Raw genomic sequence first — 14,817 nt, forward strand, 5'->3', positions numbered from 1 at the left:
ATACGGAGTTTTTAAACTTTGGACAGGACTTGAAAACCAATGTAGAATACCAATTCTGCTCAGTGGAGAATTTAAAATCTAAACCAAAACACATTTTGATAGCTACAACAGGCAAAATCTAACCTTAAAACAGAAATGGTATCAATTCCTTGTCATTAATACCTTAGTAGTGCATTGATATCTTGATAAGGAACATTATACAGTAACTTAATATTTTCTTCTTCCTCTATCTGGGATCTTTTATCAGAGGCACTTATAAAGAGTTCTAGTTTTGGCGACGCTATAACAAACATACACATAGTATAATGATATATTTTACTATGCTAACAAAGTATCATTTATAAAGAAATTTTTATAAATTCAAAAATAGGTTATTGGTAACATGATTACCTTTAAAGCATCGATTTTCATTCACAATATTACTTCATTAATCTTAAACAGCAGTTCCATCTACAAAATGTTCTACAGCTTTTTCTTTTTGAAAAGGAGGAAAATAAAAGCAGGTAAGATACTCATAACTTCTAGTTCAACAATATCAACTTCATTTCACAGCATTGATTAGTAGAGAACATTTTCAATTAAAGTGGTATACAAGTTACAAAAATAGAATGATTATATAATGCAAAACATTGTCCTCCATTATGAAGAATGTGTGTGTGTGTGTGTGTGTGTGTGTGTGTGTGTGAGTGTGTGTGTGTGTGTGTGAGTGTGTGTGTGTATACACATATACAGATTTCTTATAAGTTTCACTATTTAAATAGCCCTTATTCAAGTACTTTTTTTCTGGTATCTCTTGAAATAATCACCTTGCTATATTATTTGTAAATACATAAAAAAATAAAAGGTTAATCTAAGGAAAAGTTAAAAGTTTCAGTGTGGTTGACTTAAGTATCAGCCATTCACTTCAGTGAAAACCTGATGTGAATTCAAAACAGGTTTAGGTGCCATACTAAGTTTAACAACTTAGTCAAAAATATAGATATATTTAAGTGTCAATACTTAGTAAACTTCCAATGTGCTACAGAGACAAATTAAAAGTTTGTATTAATCTATTCATCTATCCACCTAATCTTAAACAATCCCCAGACAAAATTCATTTTTATATAATTAAAATGATACACTAATATACAATATACCTGCTTACAAACACATAGGTAGCCATAAATAAAACTTTATTCTTTAATTTCATTTACAAGCTACCAAGTATTATGTATCGTACACAGTGCTGAACACTTAAATGGTTGTAGTCATGGAAGGATCCAGACTGAATGGAAAGCTGTAGATAAAGAAAAGATAAAAGCAAAGTAATACTGTAACAGAAAGGTGGCAAAAGCATGGCTTTGCCATAATGAAACCAATCAGATTTGTAATTGTACATCAGTTCTGGTTAAAACAAAGTCTGAGCGCCATGCGATTCTCAGCTTTATTGTTTGCAGTCTGGCTAAAGTCTCTATGGTCTGTCTGTCTTTTGCAGTTATTAAAATAAAAAAAAGTTAAAAACTATAGCAGCAACAAGCAAACCCTGTGACAGGAAGGCAAGGGTTAAGAACTAAAAAAAGTTTATACAGTGTGTTCAGGGAAAGTGTGTGCAGTTTATCTTCCATCAGCAGGAGTTCGACTGAGGGATAACATGATTCGGGCAAACCGCTCGCAGAGTTCATGTGTGGAATATGACGGTAACTTCGGTGGTTCATGGAAACCTTTAATCTCAGTAGAACAATCAAGCAGTTTTGGCAGAAAATCCGTCAGCTTCTCTTGGAGGTTTGCTGTAAATACAAACAATTAGATATAGCTAAAGACAGAGAGGGAAAGAAATCATCATCTTCAACATAATTTATTAGAGTGTACTCAACTAATGTTTCATTTCAAAATATGTATTACCATTTGGGGGAAAGAGGTAAAATATAAATGGCAAGGCAGTGTGCACTTGGTTTGTAAATAGAAAAAAAAGGGAATGACATGAATGTAAAAATACTATAATGTAATATAATGTTTTTACATGAATGTAAAAATAATATAAAAAATGACAAGAATAAATAACATCTAATTCCAACTATAGTTAATCCCAGCTGAAGTGTCCACTAGCACTGTTTAAACTTACATTCCATTTCTTGTCCAAGATAGGAACACCATCGATTTCTCATGTCTTCCACAGCAAGAATATCTTTCTCTTCCATTTCATCCACCAATAACAAGGGCAAAAATGGGACAATAAACTCATTCATAATAATCAAACCATTGTTTACTTCTCGATCCTCTCCAGATTCAAATAGTTCTGCAGCTTGCTCATTTAATTTCTTAATGCATTGAGAAAAAGAAAAAGTTTTGTTTTTAACTAAATAAAAATCCTGTGTTAATACTGAAGACAACAGAAAAAGTATGTTCACAAACAGTATTAGAACAAATGGCAATCAGGAAAAACAATCTCTATCTGTTCTAGCATGAAGTCTCTTAGAAAAAGCTGTGCATACGAGAATAACAGAAACAAGAACAAAAAGAATGGGGAAAATACTGTTGTCATGTTTTTAAAGTTCATGTTCAGCTTATAATTTTCTGATTATCACTACAGGTACCATATTTTAATTCTCCAGAGGTGAAATTTCCCCAATTCTAGAATTTGGTGTGCCATCAAAGTAATTTAAAAAAAAAAAAATTCAGACTCCATATTATCTTTGAAAAACACTTTATCATCTTCTCCATAAATGCCAATTGAATAAGTACTGTTATATTTCTTGAATCTAAAATTTAAAGGTAATCAATTAGCTCATTATTCCTTCAAAAAATTCTTACTGAGTACATGAGATATGCCAGAGACTATTCTAGATTCAGGGGAACCCAACTGATTAATACAGAAAATTCTCACAGAGTTTACAATTTGGTACAGAGATTAGCAAACTTCTGTAAAGGAGAAGATGGGAAATATTTTAGGCTCTGACAGCGATACAGTTTCTGTCGTAACTACTAAATTCTGCCATTGTTACACAAAGACAGCCATACATGATATGCAAATGAGAAGGTATGACTATGTTTCAATAAAACTTTATTTACAAAAACAAGTGACAGGCTAGAGCACAGGCCAGTTGTGCTGACCCTTGATAGCAGAAGACAGAAATTCATGAGGTAAGAAATATAGACTTAAGAAACAGATAAGGTATTATAGGTATAGTAAAAGTTATAGTATTTAAGGGTTTAGGTGAAATCTTAACATTTAGAGCATGATAGATATGATTTTGAAATATTCATAGTTAAGCTGAATTACAAAATAAAAATTATATTATTTCTCATGTTTATATTTTATCATTCTTGTGTAATTTATATCTTGATTTTGTAGAGAGGCTTATGTTAGTAGTCTAACTCAGCCACTAAGCAGTGGCTTGAGTAAATAAGCAATCTCTTAGCTTCAGTTTCTTCATATGCAAAATGAAATATCACCTTTTTTAGACAGTGGTTGAGAGGATTAAACAAGAGAAGACTTTAAGTATCTAGCATAATTTTTACAATACACATTCAAACTTATAATACTTACTACCATTCTGAAATTAATGTTATCTGAAAACAACCTAAACATAGTACACCCAAAGCCAAACTTATTCGTCATCTTAGATTCCCCAAAGCCAAACACAAAACTGTAAAGTCAAGCAGTTTTGACAACCCTATTTCCTTCTTTCTACTCATCTAATAGTTACCAGGTCCCTTGATTTCACTTCTTCCACCATCTTTTATGCCCTCTTCTTCATACCCACTGCACTTCTGTCTTAGTTGAGGCTCTCTCCTTCTTCCCTCTCTAGGGAAGACTTCAATCTCTACTCCTTTCCAGTTCGCCATCTAGTATACTACTTACAGCCAGATTTATTTTCTGACAACAAATGTGACCAAGCCAAACCTACTCAAACTTACAAAGGTACATGAGAATGCTGCATAAGCTTCAACATAGGCTGACATCAACAAGTATTGTTAGCTTCATCACTTGCACCTAACCCTGCTCCTCAGAATCTAGCCCCAGTGGATCTATCTTCATTTTCTGTTGTATACTTTCCAGGTCTTTTCATATGGTGTCCCTTTGGCTGGAACATTTTTCTGCCTTCTCTACAAGGCATAAAAATCCTATTTGTCCATCAAGATCCAGATCAGTGTTCAACCTTTCCCTTAAGGTCCTCCTTGACAACTACAAGCATATTATTTTGCATATTTCTCATAAAGACACTTAATCTGGAATATAAAAATCATTTATGGTACAGACTGAGTTCTTAGGGGATGGCAAATAAACAGGTCTTAAATGTCTCTGTATCCCTCAAATATGACACTCAGCAAATACTCAGTATGAAAAACCCTGAAAGGAACACTAAAATAACCTTCATGCAGTGTCATTTAAGTCCCTATGAAACACCAAACTAGGTGTGAATGGTTTAGTATAATATGGGGTGAAACATTCTACCATTTTTTTCATGTTTTAAAATAACCATCACGTTTTGGCTATATTTATATTTAAAATAGCTTTACCAAAATATTGCCATATCCCAAGCCTTCAATTTTTACATTAAAAATTGCTTTAGTTCATTAAATATATAAATATATACAATTCTGCATTTTTAAAATCTAAAATATACACAATTCAGGTCTTCCTTCTTGGGGAATGATTAAAAACCTTTGAAACTGGCCAAATTAAGAACTATCCTCAATGGATGCTAATCACTAACAATTCAAGTTCTAAAATATACTCAAATGCAATAAAAGCAGCTGAGAGAAAAATAGTAAGATCATCATCATCTAATATTCTCATTTGAAAATTCTAAAGACATATTAAGATTACAAGTAGCTTATGTAGTTCTACTGCAAGAAAACATTTTATCAGCATACCACTTAAAGTTTTTTAAAGTATACTTAAATCATGTAACTTATATAGGTTGAAAAATCATATACCCTTGAATATCTTTGTGTGTATATATACATATATATTTCTCCTTGTACAGGAAAAAAAAAAATTGCAGCTTAGGTGTTCACAGTATGTAACAGAATGATGTTAATAGTTAACTAAGAATTAAATTTAGGGGCGCCTGGGTGGCTCAGTCGGTTAAGCGTCCGACTTTGGCTCAGGTCATGATCTCATGGTTCGTGAGTTCAAGCCCCGCGTCAGGCTCTGTGCTGACAGCTCGGGAGCCTGGAGCCTGTTTCAGATTCTGTGTCTCCCTCTCTCTCTCTGACCCTCTCCCATTCATGCTCTGTCTCTGTCTCAAAAATAAATAAACGTTAAAAAAAATTTAAAAAAAAAGAATTAAATTTAATCAGAAAAATGTATAAAGATGGAATTTGTGATCTCATACATCAAGGTTAGCTGACTTGAGAAATATTAACAAAGTACTCCAGACCTTTAGAAACTAATTTGGTGCTACAAAACTGCTAAAAAGACTTTTTTAAAGTTTATATAACAACAGTAATATTTCTGCACATAGACAGCGAAAATATTTGAGGAAAAAAAACTACCAATGACTAGGTGGGAAAAAAAGGATACTGTATTACAATGAATTATTTAACACTATGTACACCAAATTTACTACTGTATTTTAAAAAACTCAGAAAAATCTATTATTTTTCTGGAATAATAATTGCTCATGGCCTGTGCAGTCCCCCCCTTCTCTCACCAAAAAAGGGAATAGTAGAATGAAGAAACCAAAATATAAAAGTAATCATTTTGATCCTATATTAAGAACATTTCTGGTTACCACCTGCAATATTTAGGACCAATAAAGAGAAAAGATAATAAAGAATTGAGTGCATTCCTGCATCTTAAGCGATTATACCCAGATTACATCATGATGACGTCATCATCATGATACTTTCCTCATCAGAGTTTATAGTCAATCACTTCTATAGGAGTCTGGAAAATCTGTTCAGTGTAAGACAAAACAATAACGTAAACATGACCTCCTAAGTACATTCAACTTACTAGTAAACACTCTCTTCTATAATGTGATATCAATTCTTCATCATGTCCTCTGTATCGGCCTTTGGACAAGAGTTCTTTGTTATTCTGATAAGCACAGATAAGGAACAGCAAGGAATCTATATAACTTAAAAATTAAAAGAAACACAAGGCATTATTTCATCTTTGTAAAAAAAAAAGTCAACTACAATTATAAAATGCTTAAGTATACATTTAAATTTTGATTATCCAGAACATTACAATAAATGTATCATCTAAAAGCTGTTTTAGCAACAGCCACATCTGAGATCAGGAGATAGTTATGTCATAAAGTATAAAAACAAAAACAAAAACAAAAAAATGGAGCTAGGCTAGAGGCACCTGGGTGACTCAGTCAGTTAAGCGTCTGACTTCGGCTCAGGTCATGATTTCACAGTTCCTGAGTTCGAGCCCTGCATCGGGTTCTGTGCTGACAGCTCAGAGCCTGGAGCCTGCTTCAGATTCTGTGTGTCCATCTCTCTGCCCCTCCCCTACTCGTACTCTGTCTCTCTTTCTCTCTTAAAAATAAACATTGAAAAAAAAATTTTTAATGGAGCTAGGAATTAAGAAAGACTGGGAGGAAAAAGCCCGTAATTATTGAATTCAGGTAGTTCCTCTCTCCTGATTCCCTGATGTCTTCCATTTAGACTGATAGGGAAGTCAAGAATCTACTTTTTTTTAACAACATAATGTCATTTTTGTTTGAAGAAAGGGTCAGATTACTTTGCTTCTTTATCACAAACATCGTGTGTTTCATTCAGTGACTATTCAGGTATTTTTCCGTGTGCACCCATGGTTCTCATCACGGAGAAGAACATAATTGGAAGAGGGGAGAATATCCAAAGGAAATGGGGAAGTAGAAATGGAAAAAAAAAATGCTTCTACAGCTGAACATTCTGGTGGAATACACACACAAAGAAGAGTGTAGGAACATAACAGCTGGCGGGTCGGTCTTTCATAAAAAGTTTACCAAGTAATATTAATAATGTTACATTAACATAAGTCTATATGTTACGAAGTTCAAACTAAGTTTTAGAAAGGGAGGAGGGTAAAAATGAGGATTCTATTTACCTCTAAAACAGTTATCCTCTCTCAATATGGGGTAAGAAATAAATATAGCTATATATTTGTATAACTGAAATATGAACGATACTACGATGTCTCCTTTGTGCCAGTTTTTCCAGTTACAACATACCTTCTTATAGATTAATTCAGAAAAATGTAACATTCTAAAAGGCGAAATATTATAAAGAAACACTTTTAAAACTCCAGGTTACATTAAGTTTTTATTATTTAATTTCATGTGCTTAAATATAAATCAATTCTGTACTTTGAATATAAATGTAGAATTGGAAACTAATGTACACATTAATGGCCTCTCATATGACACACCTGAAACTATTTCATAAAAAATAAGTTATTTCATACACTTTTTTGAAAAGGCTTCTCCCAGGAACTTGTTTTTGAGAAAACTTAAGAATATGGGATTTTAGTTTGAAAAAATATAAACATAACCTCAGGTAAAGGTTTTTAGTTTTATTTATGAAAGAAGAAGGGAGTGATAATAACATTAAATACTGTTTTACACCACTAAATTAGTCTGCTGGCACATCTGCCTTCTCTTTTATAGCTATTAAGTTTCCTATTAAAGAGTCTCACTGAATGACATTCATATCTGGCCTTCAAGACCTGAGTCACCTCTCTAAGAATAGCTCTGAAACTGTGGCCCTGTTCCAATTTTCTACTGAAGTACACATTTTCCATATTTTATCAACCTTTAAAGTGCTTACAAACATATCTTCAAATAAATCACAGTAAGACTCAGCAGTCCAGGTACCACATTCTTATTTTAAAGTAAAATAAGACCATGTACCCTGCAGACGCTTTTGATCCTCACTTGTACTATTATAAAATTGTGGTTCCTAAAAACATGATTTCACTTCACTATTCACAGACTTGACAATGGCCTATCAATCAGTATTCATTCAAAGTTTTCAAGTTTTGTGTTTTTATTTAAAAAAAAAAAAAAAAGTTGGACAGAACCTTTTGACAATATTTTCTAACCGACTAGCTGTGGTAACTACTATATTTAAAGTGTAAAATTAACATTTCTTCTTGTAATATTCCATAAATATTATTTGTCACCATTAACTAATTTTCTAGTTGACCTTTCCAATTTAATAAACATTTGCTACACCAGAATATTCACTTTCTGAATAAGCATGTATTTGAGAATAAGCATATATTTGAGAATAAGCAAATTATGAAATTTGAACATACTTTGAACATACCAAGAGAAGCTAATATAAGAAGTTAATGCAGAGAGCAAAAAAGTGACAGCTTCATCTTTTTAATTCTTACCAAAGAATACTCACCTGATTTCATTAAATTTTATAAGAATACAGATCTCTATTTCAATTTTTTTCTCCCTAGTTAATCGTGTGACCTTGAAAAAGTTACTGCATCTGTGGATGCAATTACTGTGGAGCCTAGTTTACCTATAAAATGGAAATGTCTTCTTGATCTTACTCTGTCCACTTATAAGATCACATTACTATTTATCTTAGAAATACTAATCTCAGCTATCTTAAAGTGAACTTGAATATTCCTATTAAAGAAATATAACTGTGGCCGAAATAAAATAACTCATAAAATGGAGCTACTTATCAAAATAGTTCTCTATTTCAGTGACCAAAGTGAATCACCTTATAAATTACATGATGACTTGTGTCCAAGTATTAACAGTGTTTTTTAATTCTGTGTAACTTTTAAACTTTGCTAAGTGTAAAAGTGATGGCAGTGCTCACTGTCCACCAAACAGGGCAGCAAGGGCCACCAGCATTTTCCACAAAGACAGCAGTGTCGTGTCTGTGCTGGCTGACAGGGTAGCCACTAGCCACAGGTGGCTGGCTACTGAACATTCAAAATGTGGCTAGTATGACTTAGACACTGAATTTTTAGTTGGAAAATTAATTAAATTTAAATTGTCTCATGTGTCTGGTAGCAACCAGGCTGGATAGACAGCACAGCTCTAGAAGTAATAGTCTGTGCTGTCATTTAAAAACAAAATTGCATCAATATCGCAGTGAGAGTTTCCTGTACGTTACATAAAACCAGGAAAGAAAAGAAAGAAAAGAAGGAATTCAATAACTTGAATTCAAATAAAAGAAGGAATTCTTTTAATTGAATACATTATTACAGAGTATTGAAAATACAGCACTTTCTTTTAAATTAAGATCTTTGTCATTTGGATAAATGAGTCTAGTGTGGTCTCAAAACAGAGACTTTTGTTGTCTTTATGTTTTTCAGTAACAGTATACTTAGATTTTCAAGTAGGAAGTTCATAGGTGATACAAAGAAGATTTTTGTCCCAAAGTTCAATTATTTGTTTTCAAATATCTTAAATTTCAGAGGAACTTTTGCTACTGTAAAAAGATTCAAAATAAATGACTAGCTAGTTTTTAATATTTTTTGAAATACAGTAATTGCATTTGAGCATTAAATTTGTTAATTGGCTATTTTCATATAGTGTTTCCTCAGTATTAATTTTTCACTTCCTTGAGCCTATCAAACCGTATTATTACCAGACTGAGGCCTGAAAAAAATGTTTCACGTTATTGATTAGATCAAGTCTATTACTCGTTTAAATTTTAAGTTCATTAGAGAATTCTGTCTTTGACAATTTCTTCTTTGTATTGGTTGCCCTTTATTTCCTTTGTAACTAATTTCCATTTTTTAACTACTCTTAATGCTGCCTTTTCAAGGTTAATTTGGGTGTAATTAGTGATTAGAATTTAACTTTTTAATAATTTTTTACCTATTGACTTTAGACTTCGCTGTGAGATTGGAAGTAAAAAAAATCTACAAATAATGCCTACTGGTTCTCAGTATACTTGTTCTCAAAAGTCTACAGTTGTAAATTAATTTTAGATACACAATTATTAAATGAAATAAAGTTATGTGGATTCCATTCCCTCTACCCCCTTTTCTCAAAAACAAAGCAAGAAAACTCATTTGTCTCATTTATCTAATGTATTGTAGGGCCGACACAAACATGCTTAAGAAATCTGGGGGACAACTTGTGGTTTATTTTATGCTAAACATAAGCTCTACTGATTTAAAAATATAACTTATGTTTATATATTGGAGTTGAAATAGAAATTTTAATACAGATTAGATTAAGACATTTTACAAATGCTTTCTAGACAAACTAACTCTACAACTAGTTTCATAGGTGAATAGTGTTCGATTTCAACTCCTTTTACCGTTCTAGTTTTTAAGTTTATATCAGCTCAGTTTAAATAACTTTGCCGGACCCTACAAATTAATAATCCCTGTAAGTATACATTAGAAGGAAACTAATCTTACTACTAAGCAGTGTGTTATATTACACAGTGAATATCCGTGTTTTGTAATTTAAAAATGATGTAAGGTAATAGTTTCAGGAATGGTTTAAAAATGTGTGGCGACTTGTTTACTTTCAGTGATTCACCAATAAGTTAGAAATATCTATTTTTTAAATATGTTTTTTAAAATGCCTTTTGAACATTTTTAAGCAATGTATTTAAACAATCACATAAAATAAATTACCATGTTTAAATATATATATATATATATAGTTCTAAAAAAATCACTAGTCAAGTACATTAATATTAAAGGATATGAGTTAAGAAATATGTGAATAAGTAAATGCAAATCAGTGTATAAGTAAATAAATCAATATTTATCCTTTGTTCTTAATAACAATTAAAATAAAAAAAATAATATAGTTTAAGAAGTAGAAACTCCTTTAAAATCATCTGTACCTTAAATGAAAAATGATCTAAAATGTGTTTGTAGTCATAATACTTAGAAGACAGCTGATCAATTTTCTATAGCTATAGTTTTTATAGTAATGAAACTTTGGACAAAGAGACATTGGAAACACTGTCTCTGCTTTGAAGTCAAGATTAGACTCAGAAAGAATATGAAAAAGGCTGGAGACTAAAGGCAGATATTATGGTATACAAAGAGTTCTGTGTGTTGGGCTACCAGCTTGTTTGGTCGCTAGCAAACTTCTAGGCTTTAATCTAATCCTATCCCATCCTAAACTTCAATTTTAGAATGTGAGAGCTAATAAAAACAAAGACACTAATGCCAACCTTATAGATTTAATTGAAAATGGAAAGTATGTGGGGTATATGGAAACTTCCAGTACCAACTATACAATTTCTCTATAAAGATAAAACTTCTAAAATTAAAAGTTTATTAAAAATATGTACAGTGAATAAAACCTTTTCTAAAGATGAGGTCATATCTGAATAGAATTAAATGCAAAAATTAAGCTTTTCATATTTGACCATTCTGCCTTACCTTTCTCTTTGAAAATTTTCTAGCCCAATTATGAGATACATGGTTGTTTCCCTGAACTTCCTATAATCCTGATGCCACTCCTGTAGGTGAAAGAAAATATTAAAAATATACAAAGTAAGATATTAAAACTACAATGAAAACTGTTCATAAAGCAATGTGTTATTCTGACAACTATTCAAAGTAATAGAAGCAAAGAAATCAAAATTAAGATAAATAAGACCTAAATCAAAACTTTAGTTTCTGATACACAAGACCACTTTATTAGTATAATAATAAATGTAAAAATTACTAGACATTAACGAAGAATGAAATAACAATGATTCACTAAAAGATAACAGAAATGCAAAGGCAAGATAATCAACCATGTTTTCTCTCTTTCAAAAACTGTTCTGTCTAAAGGCATATTATTATTAAGATATTATTACAGATGTACATCACAATTGGATGTAGGAGGTAAATGAAGTTACTACTCTAACAGAATCAACACTGAAGACTATTATTTGATGAAGAATATTAAGAAACTAAAAGAAAAACAGTGTAATGCATTTATTTAACCTTTTATTTTTGCCAAATTTAGGTTAAATTTTATTTTAAATGTGGTAGCTGAGTAGTTTATTCATCTGAGGTATGGTGAAAAACATACAAGCATGTCATATTTCAGCTGTCCCTTCCTCCAAAAAAACCAAAAAAAAAAAAGCATGTCACATTTCAGCTGTCCCTTCCTCCAAAAAAATAATAGGACTAAACAATTCAGAACTGACACCCTCTAACTCAAGACAACAAATCAGGATTTTTCTTTAATTTATTTAAAAAAATTTTTTCAAGGAAAACCATAACCAAATTCAATATAGGATTTAAACTAAGATACTGATAATAAAAGTATTAAAGCTCTTATATACATATTACATAAGCAAATGAAAGTAAGAAACATATAGACCAGTTGACCAACTATACTCTCCTTGAATATAAATTTTTAATTTTAATTTTTTGAGGCATAATCTTACAATATTAGTAGGCCTTAATAACACATAAAGATAAAATTTGTCCTACAAGTGTGAAGTTAGCTTTTCTGGGAAAGTATTTAAATTGCCACTCTACTGTCATTAGAAATGTCTGAGGAGTTGTGAGTAAATTTCTTCTGTAAAGACCTAGATGGTAAGTGTTTTAGGCTTTGCAGGCCATGTAGTCTCTGTTGTCACTATTCAACTCTGTGATTGTAGTGTAAAAACACTTATGTATAATACATAAACAAATAGTTGTAGTTGTGTTCCAATAAAACTGTATTTATAAAACCTGGTGGTAGGCTGGATTTGGTCTGTGGGCCAAGGCTGGCTGACTCATGACTCAGAGCAGGATAAAGATATATGGGATACACAGAATCTAAAACCATGTCCTATAAATACCTGTAAGATTTAATGGCTCTGCAGTTAGAAATATGAGAAGTTTTCAGAACAAAAATATGTTAAAGTGAATCTAATGTTGCAACCCTGGGGATGGAGTGCAGAGGCAAATCATAATTAAAAATCAAGTTTCATGTAACTTGAATCTTGGGGACAGGGTAGAGTGAGTAACCAACCCACTTGTTTGTCATCTCTGGCATAGATTATGTGCATGTTCTTAGATTTTCTCTTCTGCTATCTTGTTGTAAGTTACCTACCCTTATGCTATTACTATTATAAAGCATAACGGTTAAGAATGGTACCTCTTGATTTCTAGTAGAATGAGCCATCCTACGTTCTTCAAGAATGTCTGGGCTAGACTGAGATGTCCACATTTCGTAAAAACTTTGAATCAGCTTATCAAGCTCCATCAAATAATCTGCTAAAAGTTTGACAGGGACTGCACTGAATCAATAAACTACTCTGGGGAAAAAATGACATCTTTACAATACTAAGTTTTCCATAGTATGTATATCCATTTATTTAGGTCTTCTTTAATGCCTCCTAAAGTCAAGCACATCTCTTGTTAAATTTACTTCTAGTTACTCTATAGTTCTGGATGCTATTGTAAATGGTGTCATTTTCTGAAAATTTCATTTTCTGATTATCTGTTGCTGGGATAAAAGAATGAAATTGGTATGTGACATAAGTTCTGCCTGTTGGAAAACTGTTTTATTAGTTCTAATAAATTTATCTGTAGATTTTTTATTTTCTAGGTGTAAAATCTGCAAATAATGATAGCTTTGTTTCTTCTTTTCAAATCTTTTACTTTTTGCTTATGTTTGTTGCCTTGCTGCCCACGTGAATTTCCAGTACAATTCTGAATAGCAGTGGTGGTTGCAGACATCCCTGTCTTTTTCCTGATCACAAAAGGAAAGCTTTCAATGTCCATAGTTCCATATGATTTTTGCCATGCAGTTTTGTTATTGTTGTTGTTTTTTTTTTAATTTTTTTTTAATGTTTATTTATTTTTGAGACAGAGAGAGACAGAGCATGAACAGGGGAGGGGCAGAGAGAGAGGGAGACACAGAATCCGAAACAGGCTCCAGGCTCCGAGCTGCCAGCACAGAGCCCGACGCGGGGCTCGAGCTCACGGACCGTGAGATCATGACCCGAGCCGAAGTAGGACGCTTAACCGACCAAGCCACCCAGGCGCCCTGCAGTTTTGTTGTTTTTTTTGAGACACTCTTTAGTAGATTATCATAGTTGTATTTCAGGTTAGCTCAGGATTTTTTTCAAAAATGATTATTTTTCTATAACCTTCCTCCTATATGTTAATGTGGTGAATTACAATAATTGTTTAAGAGAATGTGAAGTCATTAAGTTTGTAAATGTGACCAAAATTAATCAAAGGCACTCGTGAAATCAACTTAAAATTTACTAGATAGGGGTGCCTGGGTGGCTCTGTCAGTTAAGCGTCCTACTCTTGATTTCAGCTCAGGTCATGATATCATGGCTCGTGAGATCGAGCCCTTATGAGCCTGCTTGGTATTTTCTCTTTCTCTCTCTCTCTCTCTTTCTGCTCCTTCCCTGCTCATACTCATATACACACACTCTCTCTCTCTCAAAAGTAAATTAATTTAAAAACCTACTAGATTTGTAAATTTAAAAAGGCAATGCATAAAGTTAAGTTTAAAAGTCTAAAGAAATACTGGGTGTTTGAATTGGTAAACTAAAAAAAAACAGTATTAATTTTAAAGCCAAAGTTAACACAAAGAATTTTGTGTACAAAAATTACCACAAGCACGATATGAGCACTCATGCATGTTCTCTCACATGTACAACACTGTCCAATAATGAAATGTGCTCAGTGGTGAGGAAATGAAAGAAAGGTCAGTGAACTACCGAAATTCCTCAATCTACAGTTCAACCTCTCAAAAGGCACATTACCTCATATTCCTCCAAGTTTACTTCTTCAGGTTTTATCATTTCAAGTTTGGCTTGAGCAACTTTCATTATGTTGTGACACCTTCAAATAAAAGAAATATATTCGTAAATCAAAAGTGAAATTCACAAAAAGTGAAAAGCATATGACACAAAACTAAACTACCCAACATACGTGAAAAT

General features: G+C 32.2%; 1 protein-coding gene across 11 annotated transcripts in view; it reads right to left on the reverse strand.

The window, feature by feature from the left end:
- Positions 1-303: 303 nt before the first annotated feature.
- Positions 304-14,817, reverse strand: part of USP25 (ubiquitin specific peptidase 25) — a 151,057-nt gene continuing 136,543 nt past the window's right edge. For all 11 annotated transcript variants that reach the window (XM_078452874.2, XM_078452876.2, XM_060640294.3 and 8 more), the window contains 5 exons: positions 14,641-14,719; positions 11,312-11,391; positions 5,945-6,068; positions 2,102-2,297; positions 304-1,766 (listed from right to left, as the gene is read on the reverse strand). In XM_078452874.2, the coding sequence (XP_078309000.2) occupies positions 1,594-1,766; positions 2,102-2,297; positions 5,945-6,068; positions 11,312-11,391; positions 14,641-14,719 (652 nt within the window). In that variant the 3' untranslated portion in view covers positions 304-1,593. The remainder of the gene's footprint in view (positions 1,767-2,101; positions 2,298-5,944; positions 6,069-11,311; positions 11,392-14,640; positions 14,720-14,817) is intronic.

Source organism: Panthera onca, chromosome C2, assembly GCF_046562875.1.
Source record: "Panthera onca isolate mPanOnc1 chromosome C2, mPanOnc1 haplotype 2, whole genome shotgun sequence".
Lineage (NCBI taxonomy): Eukaryota > Metazoa > Chordata > Mammalia > Carnivora > Felidae > Panthera > Panthera onca.